The sequence below is a fragment of the Varroa destructor genome, unplaced genomic scaffold (genome assembly GCF_002443255.2).
Source record: "Varroa destructor unplaced genomic scaffold, Vdes_3.0 BEIS01000001.1, whole genome shotgun sequence".
In the NCBI taxonomy this organism is placed as follows: Eukaryota; Metazoa; Arthropoda; class Arachnida; order Mesostigmata; family Varroidae; genus Varroa; species Varroa destructor.
This window is the reverse complement of record NW_019211454.1, coordinates 24,476,308-24,500,851: the sequence shown is the minus strand read 5'-3', so window position 1 is coordinate 24,500,851 and position 24,544 is coordinate 24,476,308. Positions and strand designations below refer to the sequence as shown.

General features: G+C 42.9%; 1 protein-coding gene across 2 annotated transcripts in view; it reads left to right on the top strand.

The window, feature by feature from the left end:
• Positions 1 to 24,544, top strand: part of LOC111255360 (glutamate receptor-like) — a 107,858-nt gene that overhangs the window by 64,287 nt on the left and 19,027 nt on the right. For both annotated transcript variants that reach the window (XM_022817261.2, XM_086978200.1), the window contains exons 2-6: positions 7,192 to 7,332; positions 16,387 to 16,650; positions 20,313 to 20,548; positions 21,464 to 21,603; positions 22,585 to 23,038. In XM_022817261.2, coding sequence (XP_022672996.1) covers positions 7,192 to 7,332; positions 16,387 to 16,650; positions 20,313 to 20,548; positions 21,464 to 21,603; positions 22,585 to 23,038 — 1,235 coding nt within the window. The remainder of the gene's footprint in view (positions 1 to 7,191; positions 7,333 to 16,386; positions 16,651 to 20,312; positions 20,549 to 21,463; positions 21,604 to 22,584; positions 23,039 to 24,544) is intronic.

Sequence of the window (24,544 nt, the reverse complement as noted above, 5' to 3'; positions counted from 1 at the left end):
TCCCCTGTACCTCTCGTCCTCTTCGAAATAGATACTCTAAGGCAGAACTATTAGACAGTAACAGACTAAACGTTCGACCTATGCTGCCTGAGTAGCTTGTGGAAATAAGGATATGCGTCTCTATGCTACAAAGCTAAATATACCTGGCAGGATATGCAACAACTAACGAAATCAGCTTTCAGAGTATAACGAAAGGGATGTACTCTGATCTCTGCTTTCTGTCCACAGATTTGCGAATATCCAAATTTGCAGAACGCTATCGTTTACTATTTACGTACGAGTTAATCATTCTTATTTATAAGCCACTGGTATTAAAGTTTAGTAATCAGATTGGGCGCAATAATTTAGCGCATATTAGTAGCGTATTTGATAACGGATCACGGATACATATGTCTTAATCCACCCAAAAAAAGAGATCATGTCTTCGTGTTATAGTTTTTTGTCTTAGTTTACATACCTGCCACATCACAACAGTAGCTTGGTTTCATTTTTAATACTCTAGTACTTATGCCGTTTTTTTTAACCCGGACTAAACGTAGGCTAAATAATCTTTCTTATACTATATTGTTGAAACGGGCGCATGGGTAAGACACAGCAGTTTACCGCTAAAAGGTCTCGACTCTGATCTTACGGCCAAATGGTCCCTACTGTTCAAGTATGTTCTTTGCCATCAAACGTTATAAGACTTGCACAAATTCTAGCACCTAAATGAATAATGCACGAGTGCCAGTTAGCTGCATTAAAGATAAGCTAGTGTCTCTAGCCTTCTTTGCATAACCGTTACATGGAATGCCACAAACATTAATATATACTGTATAAGCAGCCTGATTTTAAGATTTGGCCGTAAACCTAGTGCTAACGTGCTGCTCTTCAGCAGAAGCGTTCTCGCGAAAATTCCTATTATACATGTAGATTAGTTAGAAAATTTGATGGAACGTTTAAGTAATTCTCAGTCTTTCTTTCCCTTGCTTTTGCTGCGGTCGCTTAGCTGTTTGAATTTGTGCTGTCTTGCTCGCTTATGCAGACGGCGGTTGCAAACGTCGACTGAAGTTCATCCAGACGCGGACTCAAAGGAGCCTCGACTCTCCTCGTACTTAGCTACCTCAGCAGGCCTTCACTACTTCCTTCGTTCTTAGTCCTCGGCCAAGCATGAACCGCACGTGCCTCTGTTACGGCCGCGGCAGCATCGCTAGTTCGCTTACTAGTCCGTCCGCACGAGTGTTTGTTCGGCCATTCGCCTTTTTTCGCCCATGCTACTGCCGCCATGGGCTCTCTGTCCCGCTCTGGTTTCTGCCAGGTTGTCTCTTAAGGACTCTTCTGGATGTAAATCCTGGCCGCTAAATCCCGCCATCTGCAGGCTGCCCGCTCATCCGCAGAATTCATGCCTGTAGCCTTTATTACCAGGTACAGCGCTACTTCGAGATATTCTCAGTCGGTTCCACCCCTTGAAGCAGCAACAAGAGCGCTTGCAATAGCAGCGGTTACTGGTGCTTGCCCGTGTCGCTACGAGAGTCTATGTAACCGTATGAGTATAACGGTGCTGCATACTCGTGTGGGCTATATGTGCTGTGGTCCGTGACCGGCAACGAGACTGGCTTGCTCCGTGCAGTCTTATATGTTGGCTAGGCCGAGCGTACTCTATACTGGTCTGGTTGGGTCTGCTTGTAGCCAGTACGCCCGCGGCGGCGGCGATTAGCAAGTCAAATGTCGTTCGGTGGCGGTAGCCAGGCAAAGGCACCAATCGCGATTCGGTCAGTAGCGACATCTGCCACCGCAGCGACGGGGTCTTCTCACTCGTTCTGTCCCAGGGGACGAGAGGCTGGAGGAAGGACATAGTCTTAGTCGTCTCGTGAATTGTGCGTTGCTTGTTTGCGCTTTTTCCTCTTGTCCGTCCTTCTCCTATTCAAGCCTGAATATCTTTCGTCCACTGCCTTTTAAAATACAGAATTCTGAATAAGGCTTTTGCTGCCTTAGCCGCGCGGCGCCGAATTTTCCTGATGCATGGATACGGAATACGAAAACCCGAATGCGAAGAAGCGTCGGTCGGACGACGTTGCAGCATTTGACAGCCGTAAAGAGGTAAAGAATCCGAGTGAGTGGGAATGTAGTTCAGATCACGGGGATTGCCGTTTTACAAAAACGGCCAGCCATTGACAAAGGAGTAGAATCTAGCAAGGCTAGTCACCAGCTCAAGCCAAGCCTTTTCCTCCATAATATTTCCTGTTGTCAGAACTATTTTCTTGCAACTTAACTTCTATAACTAGGAAGCTTGTCTGGCATATATACAGCTGCGCCTTGGTTTTGTATCCGACGATTCGCCCAGATGCCGTGGAGACACCCACATGATTTTACTAACAAAGAAGAGTTTATAGAGGACGTACATCTACAAACATAGCAGCATGACCGCGCGCGGTCGCCAAAAAACACGGACGCTAGTCCTTTAGTCGTCCCAAGGAAAAACAATGGTTCGCAGTGGGGATTGGCCTCTAGGCCACTAAAAACTTAAGCCTAGTTCCCTTGAATGGCTTAAACGTACGGCTTGGCGATGGCGGGGACTGCACCGTCAGAATTAGGAGCAACGCTGGTGGGAACAGCAGCAGCGATCGTGACGACGACAACGACAGCGGAAGAGGCCTTTATTCTTTCAAAAAACGGGCTACGTTAAGGTTAAAAGCTAAGGACTAAGAACCCTGTCGGTCGCCTGCTCGCACGCTGCGGCCCGCTCCCTGTAAGCGTATCTCACTCTGCTACTCGCAAAGGGTGGTCGAATAGTGAATGGGGATAAATTCGCTCCGTTGGGCTGAACTTAATGAGACAGGTCGTTAAAATTTTGAAATCTTCGTGCCATCCTATGGAAGCAGACTAGCTGCTTGCCTGAGTAGTGGCGAGCCGGTTGGAGACTTGAGGCTGACGCCCGGTGCACGAGCTTACCTGCCGAGCTGCTTCGGTTTTAGTCACCAATCCCCTATTCATCTCTGTTCTGCCCTGACCCCGTTTTTTATCCCTTACAGTGCTGCCGTGTTCTCACTGAGTCCAGCACCGTCCTTTGCACTACCCCGCCCTCCCTTGAGCAGCAGTCCAGCGACGACGATGGGGAAGAAAAACATAGAACCGTTAACGTTGAATATATTAACGCTTGTCGTAGACGTTCCTGATTGCTTGCGTGGCCTTGTAGCCTGTTTGCCAGCAGTAGGCCGTAGATAATCGGGTTATAGTTGGTCATCCCAACCACCCCGCAGCGCGCAAGTAACGTTCAAGCAAGCGGGCTCGTTGTCTCTATCTCTCTCTTTTTTCTGTCGACGAAACGGGCGGCGGTCACGACAGCATGAGCACCATTTCACCAGCAGAGGCATAAGCAAGGGCGTTAGGTCGTGAAGTTGGGTCGGATGTTCGGAGGCTAAAGGCGATAACATTACGAAGCTAGACTGAACTGTCGAAAGCTTTTCTTCGATGTTCGGCCAGAGCTTATCGCTTAGCATTTTGTTCGTGTTCACCCTCGACTGGCGCCGAGAGCGCACCAAACTCCTGCACCTCTGCAAACATCAAAGCGAACGAGCAATGACGGAATGGCTTGCTTTGTGGTTACCATACATACATATAACACTTCTTGGGCATATGAGATGGCATGCGTGATCTATACGCGTGGAAGAACTCGACCCTTAAATACATGGCTTTAGCCTCATTAACAATATCTCTAGATAAAAAAAGACTAGCGACACATCCCTTCGACACACTTCTGTGTTAAAACTTTGGTCTAAAATTACTTCACACAAAATCATGGGCTAAAGCGTCACAGTTGAAAATATTTGTCTTTGCGATAACAATCTGCGATAACAATACCTTTACAAAGTAGGTTTAGTTACAACACGTTATACTACAAAAAAAAATAACGTGTATCGTAAGACCTATAATTTTACAAATTTTCTATAGTGATTTTTAAGCTCAAAATTAATAGAGACAATTGAAAGTTTTTGCAGCTAAGTTTTGTGTTTCAGCTTGAGCGATAAGTGATAATATAAATAAGTGAGGTTCAATAGGCATGCGTAACATATCGCATAATTTTAAATGTGAATCCTTTAATGAAACTTTAAAATCATTGGTGCATGAGACCTACATAGGCTATTAATATAATACAAATATGATGTTAAGAGGGATGGAGTAATTTCAGTGCGTGGATCTGTCTTCACCCGTGTCTTCATGTTTGATTGGCCTGTGTAAACACCTTGCTATGCGCGAGATATTTTCTGCTTACACGATACGAAAAAATATCAAACATCCTTCAAATGTCTTCACTTGTAGCTCAATATACGTACGCGACTCATAGCATTTCTCAATGTTTCCACGTTCATTGTAAACCATGACGAAACGCGCCGAACCCAGGTTGTATCCCAGTCTTCCTTTTTCTGCCTAGCTATATCAACAACACCTAGCCTCTATCCTTCTATTTATCTCGACGGCTTCGGTCCAGAGGTTACAGGTTCCATGGGCATTCAGAGCCCTCATTGCGCTGAACGATGCTTCAAACCTCTTGGTTAATTAAGCCTCTTGGAACTATCATCCTCCTTAGAACCGTCGATACTGCTCCTTCGCAGCAGCGTAGAATCTCTTTGTGCCACTGTGAATATACCGCCTCTTTCCACTTCGCCGCCTCTGCAGGCTTCGGAGCAGTGTGACAATGCTCCGCTTTACCAGAGCGCAGGCCACCGGCTTTAATGATGTCATTTTTTGTCCACGCACGAACTCTATAGTTTTGGACCCACCACGTAGTATTCAGCCTTTGAACGGCTGCGAATTGCTGGCTATGAACCTCTGGTTGTGGCTACAGATGCTCGTTTGCCATGGGCGCTTTGTCGGGGCCATGGAGAACAGCTGCTCCGAGTTGGGAGAGCTGTATGGGGCATCTTTTAGCTGTCATGGGCAGATATCGGGAAATTGCCGGGCTAATATAGTTAGTCCCTATTTAAGTATAATTGCAGCCACTGACGAAGAAACACTGACTCAGTGAGAAATTTAACTAACAAATGACACTATAAACTGAATCGAAACATGTACATCACAGTAGCCACTGTACGTATTATATATGTACATCTGCTTGTCTCTTATACGATGGGCTTTATATATCTTTGTATTTGTAGATCTTCGGTAACACTCGATTGCGGCTACACAAACAATAACAAACAGCTATTCTTCTTGGAAAAGGCCAGTCGATCAAACTCATTAGTATACGTTAAGATAATCAGGAAGAAGATAATGTGGAAGTAAAATATATAAAGTTAGGCCTATAGCCTAAACTTGGATACTTGAGATAACAAATGAGCATAATATTTTGAATTTGTTTATTTTACGGGATTTATTTATACGGGACCTAATACACTTCCCGTAAGCGATTAGAATAAACATAGACAGCTACCGACTGACATCGTTTAAGTGTACTTATAGAGCTTTTCGTTCGATACATTTTATTTCTGACCACAAAGTTTTTTTGAAAGGAAGTTTTCTCTCTAATGCGCTAGCTACTCCTCCCCAAATTTGAATTTGAGTTTATGTACCCTTCAGAGTGCCGTACGAAGGCTGGGCATAGAGATTTTATCAAGTGGATATTTCTTTGGAATTCAAGCCTGTGTCGCACATAGCTCACCACAACTTGAGAGCGCAAAATCTCTAAATATTATGTGGCTATATATCATGGAACTAACAGGTTGCTCCGGAAGGGCTGCCGTCGTTGGCCTTACTGGCTGAGGCAGACTTGCGAAGTGGTTCAACCTTGTGCTTGTCAAAGCCCACGAGTTCCGGCCTAGGCCGGCCTAACACTCGCTACCGCCATGGTAATTGCAAAGGGTTTCTGTCTTCTTCTATCGTCTAACGCTGCCTCTGGAGTACAGAGAAGACAGGACGATAGGCCTAGTTGAGCAGCTTGAATATGCTTGTTACGACTAACAAGATCGTTACTGCGATATTTGTACAGTAGGTGGCCACTAGTAGCTTTTCCGTATCTTCTCTGCTTTTCCGTATTTCGATCACATAGGACTACAGGCGTTTTTCTACGACCAAAGCTTTTTTTGCAAACCCGTTGCCCTTTCTTACTTCCATTCGTCTCCCGTAATTGCAAGGGTTAGCTCAAATACACTAGAATGCACCATGTATACGATCTTATTAATTACAGCGTCTATGGGCTAAACAGCTATTATCACAGCTATCTCGTGTGATCGGTACGATTACTGCTGTCCCTATTTTTCTTCTTTATATCGTTTCTATCACTTATGTGATTATCTCTCGATTCAGCGTAGCATACACGACCTATACTACTGGCGCCACCATTGCCATTACCGTCAGTATCGTGCCTATCTATTTTTTTGCTGCTGTAAGTCAATTCGCCCCTCCTAGAAGATTCGACGGCGAGGCTACGTCATCATTTCATGGCAGGGTATCTGCTTATTTGTGTAACTGCTAGATGATATAAGAACCGTTGGACGTAGGCTGTGTAGGTCGAACAAAACGTACATTTGGAATAATGCCTTCGCATCGTATTCTTAGGGCAGACGCACCGAAAGCAGCAAGAGCTCTAGGCAGGAGAACGACCCTGTGAACACCTTCTGCTGTTTGTTCGTAGGTCAGGAAAAGCCCGAAAGATTGTGGAAATCAACATCAAACAGGCCGCTCAACGCTAAAACTACTTCGCTGATCCTAGCCAGGAGCTAGTTAATAAACAGACGTTAGGAGAATAAGATTATACCTACCGTAATCATCTAGTTCATCAAAGACGCTCGCATCCGATGTGAGAGAAATGTGCGCAACATTTCTTCCAGAAACTACATTATAGGTCCTTCCGTTTCAAACATTAATATTTCTAACTATGGCATCACCCCGTAAAAGTTTTGGCGATATCTTAGCAGTCACAAACAAGAACAGTGTTTAGCTAGAAGGCATGCCTTCTGGCCAGTACTTTTTGTTGCCCTTAGATAGTTTGTAATACTTGCATATATGTCTTTTATATATTTTATATCTAAGCTAGGACCATCCTTACAGACCTGAACGTCGGTCCAGGGCACTCCCCCAAATTATTAGAAGGTTAAAAAAAAAAAAGGACATACGCTAAATGTGATAACGAGCCTTTTTATAAATAATTTGATTATCTCCTCGTAGTGAGCCACCGGTACGTAGAATACTAATCTTTATTATCTGTAATTACAGGTACGATTTTACTGCCGAATCAAGAAGTCTATGAGAACATTTTGCGATATGCAGTGAAGAACTTTGACAGCTCGCTCTTTGACACTCGGCTTGTCGCGATGAGATTGAGTAACGCCGATTTCGTACAAATCAACATGAAAGGTATGGGGTGCTCTTTAGCACGTAAATGGCAATACTATACCCTTGTTATATGTGTATAAATAACCATGTATGAAGTGCATGTAAGGATTAGGTCGATCAGGAAATAAGTTTTATTTGATTTCATATAATGCAAGCTTTTGGTTGAGGCTAACATTCTTCTGCTAGAGTTAGTGCCTCAGTTTTCCGTGGCGTTCATCCACCATTTAGGCAAAAAAACGAGTCTCAGGCTAAATGAAAGAAGTATATATAAAGACGATTTATCCATAAACCCCTTTTATGGACTTCGCCTCTTGTTTTAATTAGCTCGCCCCCCAGACCATGCTGCATGAATCCGAAAAATTGCAACTTGGTAGAGGTCTGGGCCGGAATCCGGAAGAACTTTTCAGGTCTGCCGTTAAATTCAAATAAAGTCAGGTATTATCATACATCGTGATCATGTTATGAAGTCGTTCGCCTTCTTCAGGTGTTTATATTATAATGTTTTGGCCTAGATTCGCAGTCTACATTTATCATGTCACTGAATGTTTTAGAAACTTAGAACAGACCATTTGTTTCAGGTGCCATTAAATTCTCTTATGGAAAGCTGTTTTGAATTTCACTATACTGTCGGGCAAAAAAATTATTATAAAGTAACCCTTTCCATCTCAGCCACTCATCCTGAAGGCTTCTCCTGTACGTTTCTTAGCAGGGGACTTATCCACAAGTAGTACATATTGAATCATCATGTACAAGGCCAAGGCCGTAATCATAATATAGAGAATTTGGAATAGTCACTGTAGAATAGTATATATAGAATAGAAATAGTAGGCACTTGCGTGGCGTCGGTGGTTCCAGAAATGTATCGGGTCGGTCAGTGTTCTTTGTACTTCTTTAAAGGGCTACTCAAAGCAAACCGGTTACTCGTAAACCCTCCTCTGACAATTTTATTCTTTTTTCCCCCGGAATCGTACCTTTATTCATTTATTTTCCTTTTCTCTAACAGTAACGATATATCCATAGCGGTATTGATCTGTTCGACCATTCCAGCCTCCTTTAGGCCACGGCCGTAATTCCTGCTGTCGTCGTCCGTCGCAAAAATGTCACGTAACTGCCACCGCATTGACACATAATTTATGTGCTTCGAGACATCAGTGTTTTGTAAATCTTGAAATGAAAATGCAACGAAGATATCCATAGGGGTCGTTTATGACAGACATCGACGAGACTAGTCAAACACCAATTGGAACTTATGCATTTAGGATAATGCGAATATATCGAATTCAATTTCATCAGACAATAAACTTCTTTCAAAAAGTGTGCTTTCACGGGCGATGGGCCTATTGTAACTTTTCCCATTTCCTCACCATACGAATATACTATTCGTATATGGAGAATGTCTTATATTTCGATGTTTTACGTCCGGTATATAAGCCGTTGGGCACTGCTTCAGACGGTTGGCAGTACGCACGCTACGGACGATTTAATATATATTGCCCAGATCGAAAAACTTACATCAGCACGTATCGGAAGTTTAGTGGTACACGTCTTTACGTGATAAACACGTTTGTGTCTACGTATCGTTTTTAACCTAACGTCGCAATCGAATGTCCTAGCAGCCGTTGCAACGCCATGCATCAGAATCCATATATAGATACGCGTTAATAATATTGTGTATTAATTTAGAATACAATTAAAATTGATAGTTGTTTTTAAGCACACCAATTTGGACAGAAGCCCTTTCCGCATTAGGCATTCCTATCTCTATGTTATTTAGGTTTACTCGATTATTCAATTGTCATAATTTCCTAACAACTACGACTACTTTAAAACGATTCTAATAAGGCCCAGTTATGCTGGACCATGTATACTGACTGCGTTTTATGTGCCGGAACAGGAACCTATCGTTTGACTGACGCAGGCCATTTTCGACGTATCTGCTAAGCATCCGTAGTGAGCAGGACGATAGATCTAGACAAATAGTAATTTGCATTTTTATGCTATACGAAACCTTTTAGAGCGGTATGTACTGTATATACCGGTAATAATTGGAAGAGTATGAATTATATGGAAGTTGATGGGCTAATTTATCTGCACATCTAACTGTCGCTGAGTGCTATTTACGAAGGTACACCTAAATACGAAGCCACAATTAGAGGCTTCTGTAACCGTTGGTTAGTTTATTTCAATCCCAAAGACCAATGGTCAGTTGGTGCAGAATAAATAGTCCAGTCTTTCATTATTTTTACTAATCAGACTACATTTATACTGACAGCGTCTAAAAATTAAGCTACAGAACTTTTATTTTGTGTCATCTTTAAATAGGTTTCCGTTACGTAAAACCAAAAACGTTGTTGTGCGTTGCAAAAACATGAAAAGTACCTCGGATGTCAGTATTTTTATCGCATAGCTAATTCTTTAGATTTATTAGAAAATAAAACGCTATTAATTATTAGTGTTGTCATGTCAGCGTTCATTGACCCTATAGCCGAGTCACTGCGTAAGATTTAAGTGTAAATAGCACCCTATGATATCGGGCACATGCAGAATGCTAAATAAAATGTGTGCCATTGTGTGCTTCTTGGCACGGATACTCGCGTCTCGAACCGTAACTTTTAGCTGTAGCAGCACTTGTGGTAACAGTGAACACGGTCAACTATGTAGCATTGCCCCACCCTGTGCGGTTTACTTGTCCAGTGGATTAACGATGGCCAGCTAAAGCCGGTACACCGGAATTGCTTGAACGAACGCTTCATACTGATAATACCATTTCGAAACGCAACCATCACCTGTTCCTAGCCAGGGGTGCTTTTTGTGTGTCTTTATTATGAAAGAAAAAAACTGTGTTTACAAGGCACATTCGAGCTCCGCCACAAGGAAAAAGGAGATCAGTATGAATACGTCGCGAAAGTAGCTACAGGAAAACGTTTTTTTTTTGAAATTTTTCGCGTCAGGTCGGGGACATTTACTGTGAGAACACTCACAAAAAAAGTGCGGGGCAACACATGAGTTTTTACTGTTTTCAGTAATAACAATAGCTAGTATTCTTATTATTATTCTATTAGCTGCGGGGGCTGGTTCTGCTACAGAGAAGAGTACTTGTTGCATAACAGGGTGCCAGGACAGGCTCACGTCGAACGCAAGAAAAATGTCCGAGCGAACAGCTGGGTTCGATTACTGTCGTTCTCTGTACATTATCTACCATTATGTATGTCTTCACGTAAGATTAGGTCTCATTTTTTTTTGACTCAACTGAAACAAATGGAGTACAGGACCGTTGCAACATATGTGCAATCATACTCTTCGTACATGTTTTGATTTATCCCCTCGCGATCGTCTTCAAATATCTGATACTCCTGTCCCGCAGCCATCAGCGTCGCCATGCCCGCTGCCATTTCCGATCGGTAGCATGCCTATTTTTTTTAACGAAATTGAATCAAACGGCGCTTGGTTGTGCGGACACAACGTGCGTTTGCTGTTGCTGTTAGTCCTGTTGCACAGAAGCTGCAGGAACAGCAGGAACGCAGCTATAACTATCTCTCACGATCAAAGGCCTATTCGTCCACCTCGGTTACGACAATACCGTGTTTTGTCTGTGCATCGTATTTGTCTGCCTGCTTACTTATCCCTGTATATACGTGCGTATATCCGAGTGTGTTTCTTGTATGGCGCTGAATAATATTGCCCAGGATGAATGAAATTCCACTGTATTTCTAGTGACATTCCAAGAATATTTGCTTGCTTCATATTTTTTTTTTGTTTAAATGACCCATCCTATAAACGTTTGCCCAGGAAGAGTCGATCACTCGTCTGCCTACTACTGCTTCCGCTGCAGTTGAAACTTCTACGAAGCGGTCGCGACGACCACTACGCTATGCTATGCTATAGCCTTGCCATCTACTATAATGTCGTTTCTGTGTCTTCCTTTGATTTGCTCCTGTTTTTTTGGTGCTCTGAAGTTATAACGTTTCTCCCATGTATTTACATGGCGGCAAAAGTAGGCGAACTAGAACGCTGTAGTGGAATTTCTAGAAAGATACGTGATGATCCCTTAGAGGTGATGACAGGACGTACAACCTCCAATGCAACTGCTGTAGTCGTTCTAGCTCATGACTTAGATTATGACAATATACGCATCCGTATAGATGCGAAGCATTATGGCGCCTGGATCATTTGACATTGCATAGAGTAATAGAAGAACTTAATCTAAAACTGGATGGCAGTAGAAACAGGTATAGTGTCTGGTGTTCGAGCAAAGAAAATGAAAATCTCACTTTTTATATACGCAGTGTATAAAGTTATTCGTTTGAAACATTAGCATATCTTTACTGATATTTTCATTTATATGCGAGAGAAGTTGCTTTGAAGCAATACGTGCAGAACATGTGCGAGGTTTAGGGAAGAAACGATCCAGTCAAAACTATCGTATTGCCTTCGAGCTAGTAATTTTTAATGCTTTGAAGCCTATATACCTGTAGTGTTTGAGCACACGCGGCGAACTACTAGCTCAGAACTACTGCGTGCTAACGTGGAACCTAGTGCTGCTTTGGCTGTGAAATGTCACAGAGCTTTGCTGAGCTCAAAAGCCAAAATAAAACGAACTTAACTTAATCAGGTCTCACAGGTTCGTCTAGTGCGAGTCATTCTTGTCGAGCGTACAGATGATTAGATCATCCGATTGATACGATTGGTTGGCCGGGCACGCTGGCACATCCCAAAACTTGGGACCTCTACTACGATTTCTTCGCAGCGGCTCATTGGAGCCGACAGGCATCACTGGACTGGCTGTTGCATGTTAGCACCCTTAGTGTTTCTCTTACACTCTAGCATGAGGTATCGTCAGTAGTGATCGTGGTAAACGCGCGTTGACGTTACTAACCTAGGACATCACTAAGCTTTTCGTTATCGCTAGTGCTAGATAGGGGACAGAGGACGCTGGCATGCTGCTCGTCATCATGACAGAGGCCACTGTATTCGGCATACACCCGAAAACCTCACACATTTGAACCTACGCGTGCAGACGTACATTGCATTGTACTGCCCGTATGCCTGCTGCGGCTAGGGTCTGGTCAAAGACAGCTGCCTTAAAATCTTGGGAGTCACACTGCCTAGAGCAACATGATCGCGCCGCAATTATCGGCGTCATACAGAGGCAGAACGGAAATGATCATGCGCTATAATTGCAAAACGGAGTATTGGGAAAACTCAACAAACAATTCATCCTTTCTGTGGTGCCATCGAACCGAATAACGATTTACAACGGATGGTTACGCGGTTCTTAGCTATGGTTCGGATACCGCTGGGCCAATATGTGTGCCCATATGACGCGGGATAGAAAGGCCCGCGTATCTGGGAACTAAGTGTGAAATGAGTAGGATTCGAAATCCATCCAGGCAGAGACATCTTCCCTTGGAAGGTGAACGGGAATTAATGAATCTTATACCGGCGCAGTTGATGCTCGTTGTACTCTATTCAATAGGTGGATCAAATCGATTTGAATTTCAGTACAATAAAAACCATCACGTCAACTATACAGGAGGGCTGATCTGAAGTGAGCATTGAAGAGTTGTTTCTAGGTCTTATCTAAACAAAATACCATATTTCCAACGCAATCTATAGCCTGTGCTAGACGTATCGTTCCCGAAGATCACATTCAATGAAACCTTTAATATAAGACCTACGTCTTTCACTAGCCAGTTCTAAGAAATCATCCTTCAATACGCAAATCATTTTTAATAAATCCAATAATCATTCTATATTAGTGGGTATAAGCTCATTGAAGTGTTGCTAAAATACACTAAATGCAAAAAAATTCTAAGGGAATCAAATTATGGACAGAGAGCGGGCCAACAGTGACAAAAAATACACGGGTAAAGATTCCAACAAATGCAAAAAACCGACTAAGGACAAATCGCTAGAGTTTATATGACGGCTCAATCCGCAGTTAACATTTTTCTTTCCGCAACGACCGTCAACTCCTGTATAAAAAATCCATTACTCATATTCCGGTTTACCCCAAAATTTCTCCCGGACTTTTCTAAAAAAGCATAGAAACTGGCTATAACAATCTAAGTTTTGTTTAGCCTAGCCGGTTTTTGCTAGCCTGAAGAGCTATTAGCTGATTTTACTCAAACTGTAAAAACCACGCACTGTTTATCGCCATAATAATTTTGTTTTAAAAATAATTGGTTTTTTTTATTCCCGTTAGAGTAAACAGCCTGCCAACGTTTGTACTATATGAGACCAGAATGCTTGGATCGCATGCGAGTTTTGAGAGGTTTCTCTACACGAAAAGATTTCTCCATATTCATGTAGTGCTCCTGGTAGAGCAGTAAAGATTTACTAGATGTGTAGACAGACGTTTCTAACGCTGTGACGGTAGTTTTGGCATATATTTGACAATATGTCATAGATGCTTGAGTTGCTAATGTAAAAGTCAGGGGAAGAAAAAAGATCTACTTATTCAACGTATGAAAGTAACTGATTTCGTTGCGCCAAATTACGTTTATTTTCCAACAATACAGGGTAAGCGCAAACGAAGCCAACAAGGAACGATATGGCAGAATTGCCGCGTAACAACTGTTGCTGGCTATAGCAAAGCTGCATAATAGAAACCGTACTAGAGATATTCGACAATGAAATTCACGTGCACAGCGTCTGTAAGCGCTGTTTTTTTGCCTGAACAGACGCACTTTGACCCCTTGTTGCAACACGTGGACTCTCGTTACGAGCCTGGAAATTCTAATGCACACTGGTTGCACATCTGACCGTTTGTACAACTCAACTGTTCGTAACATTCCTAATGAAGCCAACCCAGTATAATTAGTGTGAGCATTCCAGCTAATATTCAGCTCGATGTGGCACGGTCTCTAGCTAATGTTGGCCCACAGAGTAACCAACAACGTTGACAGCGGCCGACAAGACATTTCAGCGGTATGTATTATAGCCGAGTGTGTATATGTGAGTAGTCTGCTACGCAGATCCGCGATATGCCCTATAAAACGAATGAACAAACCGACGCCACCGGCATTGCGGTACGTTTCTTCCCCGATACACAACTAGCCAAGCAGTCTCTCTCTAGCAGTGACTATTACCAGAGCGTCACTAAACAGCTTTCATTTGACGCCAGGCAAAATTTACGCATCAGTATGTTTAATTTGTTAACAAACGCACAAACATGTCTCTATGGAGGAACCTGCATGGCCGGACATCACACATTCGCTCTCCTTGATAGCATCTTTATTGATAATTCACACAGGCTAGGAACACTCACGGATACCAGTAATTACTTCCAATACTTCTTGACGGCAAATACTCTAGCTGGAATATGCAACTGTCGCCTATTCTATCTCTTTTGCGCGTTCCTTGTTTGTTACACATCCGTATTCGTAAATGTATCACCTACAAACAATCATCTCTCACAGTGATCGCATTAATGTCATGCCACAAACCCGGATGGCTTGAGCATGTGGAAATTCTCTTCCGTTAACTGTAAAGACATCTCGCATTTTCATATCATAAAGCAGAAGGAAATATTGCACCCGTCAGGCTGACACTAAATCCCGATGGAAATATACGTTAGTGCACCTGTTAAGCAGTCTAGTTTTATCGGGTCATATTTTCATTGCAGAGCAAAACTCAGGTTAGACTTTTCAGAGGAATACTATCATAATGTAGCAATAACGTATGTACCTTAACATTCGTCACAAAAAAGACTGTACGCCTCCGAAACAGTCTGGACCGCCTCCTAGGCTCCGAGAAACATGACGACGTTAATATCAAGGATTATTTCTTCTTTGTGTTCCTTGAACATTACCTCACCCATTTCATGTTCACCTTTCTCTCCTGCTTCGTATTGTTCGGTTTGGCTTTTCGAACCGGGTCTTGTCCTCCGATCTAGCTTCGATCGTTTAGCTCTGCTGCCCGTCCTTTTCGACTTCAACGCAGGCTCAAACGGGCGGCCGGTTTGAAGGCTCGAAAGATGAAGGTAGAAGTCGATGATGCAATTCCAATATTTCAATGAATGTTTGGAAAAGCACAGGTCAAACTGACTGTTTGTGGCTTGGGAGATCAGAGACAAGAAGAAATCAGAGCAAAAAAGTCTCCGAACTAAGCCACTATGCCCAGCTCGATTCCTCTTCATCGTCCGGAAAAATAAATGGCCAAGAAGACTCATTCCGATTACTCTTTTCATCCAGCTGCTGTTGTACACAGGCGGGCGACGGCACCGGCATTGCAGACGCTGGAAGGAATAGAAAATAAGTTTTAAATTGAAAGCCTTAAGCAGGTCAAGGCTACCCAAGGAAAACCTCTTGTAGACCCTCAGTCGGCAGTCGCCTCAAATTCGCATTACTGTGGGTCTTTATTATTCCACTTACACTCTATTCTTTGTCGTTTGCCTTCCGTACCCTCAATTAAAGTCTACTTTCCTCAAAAATCGAAGAAGAGTTGACCAAGGAGTAGCAGTATCAACCGATCACCCTTATTGACCAATAAAACAAACCATACAGAGTACCAAGCCAACGTTTCTGCAAGAAGACCACACAGCTCGACCAGCAGCGGTCAGTTTAAAACGGCCATCCTCCTGACGCGCAGGCTGACATCACAAATCCAAATCTATTCGCTTCGGTCAGGTCACAGGTGGGATTGGCGACCAGTGATTAGGTTAGGCAAAGCGGAACACGAATAGCGTAAACATGTAGACGTACGTATTCGAAAGCTTCCATGCTGGTAGCTCTATCTTGATATATTGCTTCCCATCCTAGATTGGCGCACAAGCTACGCGTGAACGTAAGTTATAGAAACTGTTGAAATATAATGCGCATTGAACTATTTTTCTTCAATAACGTCCATTTTCTATATGAAAAAGTGGATACAGCCTTATCACTGTCACGACAAAAATAACATGGTACCGGTTATTTGAATGTTGCTATTTCGCTCACAACTGTTGTCCTTCTTAGACAAAGAGGAGTAGGGTAAAGATGACATGTGAAAATTAATAAAGCTATTGTGTTTCAATCTATTATAACTTTGCTAGCAGTAATTGTTTTTTATATTCCCTTTTTCGTTTACTTGCAGTGTGTGCGATGATGCGCGAAGGTGTCCTCGCATTCGTCGTAGCTCCTGATTCCGCACCTGCACTACGGGAGATGCTCACCTCGTATTCATCGCACTTTCACATCCCGTTGGCAACGTCACTTGCTTCACGGAGCTTCTCTCGAAGCGAGTACGCTATCTCGACGCAAGTGTCGCTAGCAGACGCCACCGCATCGCTGTTGCGCCGCTACAGATGGTCACAGGTGGCCTACATCTTTGACGACTCTGCCTCCCCCGATATTCTAGGTATGCTTCTATTGGCGGAAATTTGATGGTGATAGCAGCACTTTTATTCAATAACATTCCATCAATGGACCAACCGATATGGCTCTTGTCAGCATCATTTTATACCTACAATATTTAACGAAGAATCTTCTATTTCAATATTCTTAAGAAAACGAATAGTATCCTACATTTATTATATATAGTCTTTTTCTATGAGCCACAAAGTATTCTCTTGGTGCTAACTTGGATAAATGCAACAAGATGGAACGATTCAATTTGCAAGGTCCAGCGTTATCCTTGCCGAACTTGACTTTAAGTGTCAAGACTAGCGCGACCGCAGCCAGCAATGGAGTAACTCTCTACTAGACTGTAGGAAGTTGTGCTCCTTCACAGCAAAAAATATTGCTACTATTGATTACGTGTACGAACTTTAGGACAAGTGTCTGACATTGCCTGAATCGTTGCGAACCGGACATATCCAAACGTATTTGGCTAAGGGTCTTCGTATGCGTTTAGGGCGGTACAGCCAGATTTACGATAGCCCACGAATCATCGATAGCAAAGCTTATCGATTATTCGTTCGTTCTTCAAAGCTTATTACGAACGTGCACCGAACTGAGGCGCCAGTCTTCTTGATAGACGGCCAAGCCCGACCAGACCTTCTGGAGAAGCAGAAAAACCGCCAGCCGTGTCGAAGAACTTGTGTGAACTTTACGTATACCTGGGTATATTAAATTTCTTTGAAGTGCTACTTGGCTATTGTTTTGGAAGAGGTGTATACTACCCGACCAGTGTACTCGTAAAAAGCCGTGTTAATTCTTTAGGAAGTGAGTGTTCTGATAATGGTTTCGTTTAGAAGTGTTTATTCGCGTTAATGCGCTCTAACCCTATATAGTTAAACGACAATAGTATAAAACGAGCCGTATCGTTCTCGGAGATTAATAGTGACCCGTCCTGATGGTTTGGCCATGAAACAAAAGTTGCGTCAAAAAAGAATTCGCAATCAATTTGAAGAGCACATGATTGAAACAGAAAGGGAACCTTCCAGGCGCCAAAAATGGGGGTGTTTTGGTTTCGGTTTGTATATTACTGTATACTGAAGATGCAGAGATACAAACAAGTGATCAACACACTACACAGTAAACAGTTGTCAATACACATTCATCAGAGCACATTATAAAATATGGCTTACTTATTGGTGTTTTGGTATCTACTCTAAGTTACATGAAAAGTGAAAAATCGGACCATGTTAATGCGCATGTAAATGGATGTATGTAATGTAAATGGAGTAGGCACAGCAGCGGGACAATTCTATCGACAGACCAAACGATCTTTTTCTTTTCTGTCGGACGCAGCTAGGACAAGTGCGTCCTAGTAGGATATCTTTGTCAGCATGAACCGGAAAGTATATACAATAGCTTCGGGTTAGGAGATTATCTTTGAGAGACCGTATCGTCTCTTAACAAGGCCAATGGAATGGGGTTCGGTCGCTTGCAGCACTTTTTGCAAAAAGGAATAACTGTGAAATAGTTATAACTGTCCTATTCTTCTTCAACGCGCTGAATAGAATCATATGTATTCCCATTTTGCGCATCGGTGCGCTCACAATCAGTAGTGTATGATGTATAGCATTTGTGCCTTATTATGCTATACTGGTAGCGCATTTATATGCGTACGATTTGCTAAAATATGTGGAACCAAGTTCATGCTCTCTGGACAAAAAAAATCATGATCATCAGCGACGCTGATGTGCTTACGACGGTAAGACCAAGTCTCTAGCTGTTTTAATTGAGAACTTACTGGAGAAAGCCCGCATTTTTGAGGGACGGTCTTAAATTGAATTGCAGAAAACAGTTCTCATACAGAAGAAGCCATGCAGAATGAAATAAACAAGTAAAACAAAGCTGCAAATGATCATATGTCGTCATTGTTTTTGTCCACCATGTGCTAAAATAGACGTATTTGAATGGCTGTATTGTTAAAGGAACTGTAAAATTAAGGGGTGACAAATAGAATTATTAAGACTGTTAGCGTCGCTTTAGTAATACTATCCCTATTAATATTTTTATTATAGCGCATGTAGTGAAAGTTACGTATACGTAACTGTTGATTGCGTAGCGTCAGTCTTTTGCATAGAATGTTCCAACATAAATCATTCAACCACGCTTTTACAGAGAACCTAATTCTATAAAGGGTTAATTTACTTACCTAAGAAAGGGAGCGTGGCGGCAGCCGCAAATGATGGAACATGTACGAAAACGTGGCACCATATAGACCCTAAACTAAGAAGCCATCGCTGCAGGCTCGCGTAGGTTTCGTTACTGGTCCCCGCCGCCACGAGCAGCCGCTTCCCAGGCCCATGAAAACATTTTCATTTACAATCGCTAAGTCCTACTAGGTCTTGTTCGAGAGCCTAGGCCTGACGGCTACGCCAGCAAATGACTCTATTCAATTTTAACTGCATCTTATTACACTATTGAGCACACGGCCAACAGCACTAGTTACATAACGGCACAAGTAGGCCCGTTTTTCTAAACTGTATAAGCCTGATCTGGCACATATCAGAAAGGTACCGAGAGTGCCTGTTGAAATTGATAGCGGCGAAAGACACCCCAATTGACGCTCATATAATTTCCACCCTGATGCTCTATTTGACACTTCGAACTTTTATGTATAAAATTTAAGTCAGTGCTCGCTTCTTTGAAGTTATACAGATTACCGAAGATTTAATTATAGAAATAAACCTAATTAATGAATTTTCAATCCTTGGGAAATATTTTAAATGGCGGCTAATAATTATCGATGACCCTGCTTCAAACACACAGTGCATACCAAATTTTACGGCCCTTTATGATTACCCTTTTCTTAAGGAATTCTTTAGCAGCAAATAACATGAACTTGAATAAAGCGTGAACCAAGAGTAACAAGTAACAGTCTTAGTTCGGGTTGGTAAAAGGTAAGTATAGCATTAAAGATGATTGTGAATGATCGTTCATAGAGGGACTTTTAGGGCTCAAATTAGAAATTTGCCGCAGGTCTCGATTCTCCCAAAATGGAGTAAATATATAAGGCCCGCTCAAAAGCTTTGATACAATAAAATGCAGGTATATCGATGCATCCGAGACTTCACCAAGTTTCGGAAATAGTGGGGAGCCATTTTTTGGCCTGCGTTCCTGGTTAACCCAATCATAAACGGTTCATTTTACTATGATATAGACCACAACTCTGATCGAACACAGCAGGGCAGAAAGAAACGCTATCAAGTTTCAATCCTAAGGGTCGTGAGCGCTAGTAAAGACAAGGCTTTTATTACAATAAAACACAGCAGTGACGGCTTAGGACATCATGAGAGAAAATTGGCATTTGGGTAAAAGAGTGCATAAAGACATAAGTTAATGTTTAATAATCATAGTATTGTACACAGTACAATATATAAGTGCTAGTAGTAAGTCTTCCTCGTAGAATATATTCCGGCTAGACCTAGCGAACACTTACATACTGACATTAACTCAATGTATATTCGTGTTTGCCTCCGTAGCTTCGTGCGTAAAAGCCACATATTTGTATGAGTCATTAGATAAAAACTGTCAAACTATTCAACGAACAATTTAGATTATTCTTAGCAGCTTCATGGTGTACTAATTTTTCACCTTTGGCCTATGCTTGGTGCCTTGGGCTTTCAGAGGCAATCCAGAACTCTGGTGTGAAAATTTCGATCGCGAAGAAAGTAAACAATGAGGCCGAGGCAAGTGACGCTGTTCTGGAGCTGTCTTCGCTGGGCCGATTAAAGCCGGAAAAGATCGAAAAGATTGTACTCAATGTTAACCGGCCGAGCTTGGCTAAGACAGTGCTATCTGGAATGATCAGGGAAGTCAAGAGCTTCAAGAACCTCAACACCCAGTTCATCCTCGCCAATCCGGTAAGTCGATCCCTTGTATCCTGCGCATCACGCAGACGACTACAATGCCACCAGGTAACATCAACAACGAAGTGAGCGAGACCCCACTTGCCTAAAAAATCTTAGAGCGTTGTTTTTTACCATTAAAAAACAACGCTCTAAGGTTAATAAAAAAGTTCTTCCTGCTTTCGTCCGTCGGTCCAGTTCTCTCATTTTGACTCAACAGGCTAGCAGAGAGATCTGCCACTGCTTCGCCCAATATTTGCCCCCTACCCGTTCGGTAATCCGTCCGTTCGTCTGTCGAGTCTGCCCAATTTCATCGGTTGAACTTTGAGCATCCGTTAAACCACGTCGACTGCGGCCCAGACCCATCGCTTTCTGCGACCATTGGGACAGTCCAGAGATGTGGGTCCTAAGAAAAAAGCAGCTGACGATGGACGAACGGCCGACCATCCAGCTAGACAACTAGCGGCACACGAAGAGGGCGACATCGAAAGGAACTCTAAAATATGTTTATGATGAGAAAAAGGCGGTTTTAGAGTCGGGAAGAGACGTTTTTATCTTAAAGACGACAAGCATTACTGGTGATTGAGTACTGGTTTCGTTTTTTTTTTATAAACACGAACGAAGACTCATTATGACCCTTACCGCTTTCAGCGGCGTTAAATTTCTACATCGCTGCTTGACTGGTAACGTTGATCTTTGCACATAACCCCTGAGTTGTGGTAAAAAAAGAGTCGTAACGACGGCTTCTCTATTCTAAACCAGACTCCCAGGGCACGTTGTAGGTCGGACTAGAGTCAGTGGCTTCCTTCCTGTTATTCAAACGGGTGACCTCTCCTCCCTACTTGCCTCTCCTCGCCCATTGTACGTAGAAAGGAGACGCAAAGAATAGATATGCTATTGCTAACTCTGCTTGTGCGTATCAATTCATAGGTCTCGGACGATTTCTGGCAGTACATCCGATTCCGCGATGCCGGGAGCAGCCTCAACGTGACCGCCTTTCGGCTCGTCGACTCTGAGCTGCCGCATGTCACGCGCTTCCACAAACAGATGATGCAGCTGTCATCGCACCGGTGAGTATGGCGCTCAACTGGATGCGGTCGAGAATGCGAAAATAGCGTAACACAAAGGTATAATGGTACATATATTATGTGTACGAACGGCGAGAGAGCTTGGATGGCAGATGAAATAACTATGAAGGTGTTAGCCATAGGTAGATATTGGAACATTAGTAAGTTTCAGTCTTGCATGTCTAATTTGTGGGACGTCAAGTTTTCTTAAAATGTAATACATTCACTGGATTTTGAAAAGAAATAAAACCAAATTGCGCATAGTCATTACAATGACGGTTGGACAAAGACAAGAAATTTGGGGCTACCTTTTTTTTGACAAGACTAATCGAAAATCCTTTTTATAGAAATGGTATTTTTTACCCTGCTATAAAGACCGACAAAATTTTGCATGTATTTAGAGAACAAGATGGTTTGGTAGCTTCGCGAAAGAGATTCTTGAAAGGAACTTCCCTAGCTGCTCATATTACTTACCCACCTCAGTCGTCTACGAGGATTTGAGAGTATTGGAAAATTGAGCTGATATAAACCGACTGAAGAAGAAGCGTTCTCTAGAGACGTTCTAAGGGCGCTGTTTATATCTTGTTCCGGGCGGAACCGGAAACACGATGGGTGGTGCAGAATTTATCCCTTAAAACTGACTTTTCTGATTGGTTGGAAACCGTTACTTGATTTGCCGTCGTTTATAACCAGCTAGGCTAGAGGGCCTGTCACTAGCCACAAGTGTCGTGGGAGAAAGGATTCGAATGTGGTCTGTCCGTACTTTTTCGGTAAATGCAAGTGGCTAGTTGCCCCAAAACTGTAGCAAGCCATTGCAAAACAAAGAAAAAACACTTCTGCCTATGCGAACTAGAAGGCATTTTTTGCCGTGACGTCGAAAAAGGACGCTGCGATACTGAATTTCTGCTAGCCGCATTTCCTTATAGCCGATTATATGCATATAGTGTTCATTTGTTGTATTTGTTCCTGTCATTAAAATTGCAGATCCCTATTTCACAACCAAGGCACTCAGTCATACTTATTTCTGGACGCAGTTACTGCGCTGCTTACTGGCTTCGACCGTGTCCTCAAGGACAATCCTCGCCTTCTCGACCGCAACCTCCGTCACCATCCCGGCTCTGTCTACTTTAATGGCACGAAGGGACTCGACTGTATGGACCAGTCGCGTTTTTTCGAGTATGGTGACATTCTGGCAGCGTTTATAAAGCAAATTAAGATCCCACAGGGACAATCAGGTCCTGTCGAGTTCCATGACAACGGTGAACGTGTACAACCTACTATCACAGTAATCCAAGGCTCCCACAAGGGCCACGTTCGTCTGGGTACATGGACCGCTAAAAAAGGACTCATGCTTGCTGACAAGCCTGAAGCACTCCCTCAGATTAAGGCACCCGGAGCTATTACTCCAGCTAAGGAGCTCAGCGTCGGTAGTGTCTTGGTGAGCTAATGATTGTGTTTACGCTATAATGTAGTTTACTGATATACTGACCGATATATTGATAGAAACATTTTGTGTATCATACAGGGAAAAAAAACGAACCAATCGATACAAGCACTTAGGAATTCAATGTAGTAGGTTAGCTTAAATTTTTTATCAGTCAATAACATCATCGTTTCCACCGCGATTAAACTGTCAAGTATCACAGTGCGTGTAATATTCTCTAGATTTTCGAACGTTTCAGACGTGTTGGAATCATCTTTTTACGATCCTTGCAAAGATCGCGGAAAGAATAAGCTTATCGCAATGAAACTCAATATAAAGATCGATGCAAATAAGCAGGGCACGAGACAAAGAGAAGCAAAATCAGACAGAAGAAATCGTGACGAAAAGCTGGTGGAAGCGAACCGTGACTTGCCCGAGTGACTTGTCGATTCATCTATGAACTGCTCAAAGGAGATGGCGAGAGGCAAGCAGACTTACTCTGCGAGAAGACTAGTTGCTGTGAGCGTTTCTAATGGTACAAGCTAACAACCCGCCGCCTCAACTAAGGCAACAATGCGCTGCAGGAAGCCGATTTAGGTTATTTAACGGTTCCTTGCATATTCAAGTTGGACCTGAAAGACAGAGCAGTAAACTAATGTAGCCTGCGTGCTTTTTCGCTTGCCCGTTTCGACTCTCATCTCGGCCGGTCGGCCGCGCCAAACATACGCATACATTTATACCGCTAGTACCAGCAGAGCGCAACGTATTGATGGGAACAGGGGCACAAAATCGAGAGCCATTCTTATGCATCTGCCTTCTAGCTGCCGAGGCCTCGTCCCCGGAATCGGCCAGCGCTAGACAGAGAGGGGCAACACAACCGCTGGTAAAGCGATTCATAGCCCCACTCTAAAAAATCGCACAAGCCTAACAGATTACCTAGAATCTTAATGTGTTTCACGCTATAACAGTGGGAGTAGAATATGAGCAAAATCTGTCACATGGAATCGATGTTGTGTTGCGAATTTTGTTCATTTGTATTGATCACGCACTAGAGCATCCGGCCGCCCAGGTAAAACAGATGCCACAAGTTACTGTTTCTACGTCATAGCATCAGAACTGCTGCTATCAATGTTTCCATCCTTGCACCCCAGATATGAGTCATATTTTTAATGTGTTTGGGACAGCTAAGCAGATAGTACAACATTTTTTTCCTATGTTTGGGAAGAAGAGACGGGTCATAGGCAACCTTACGGTTTGTCTTGCTAGATTTTTGTTATTCCTCCAAGTCAGCGACTGACCGATAAGCCCAGTGTCTCGTGCGTGCTACAAGGTTGCACAGCACGCTAAGCATTGCATACGTGGGTGGGGAGTAATGCAGGACGAAAGAGGCCAGGGCAATAGAAGGTATCTAGCAATTTGTTGCAGCTGCTGCTGCATCATGAGATAGCTGGTTGGTTGTTTAGGCGTCGTTTGAGGTACGGTAATGGGGGATGGGCTACTTGATTGTACCGAGCTATATAA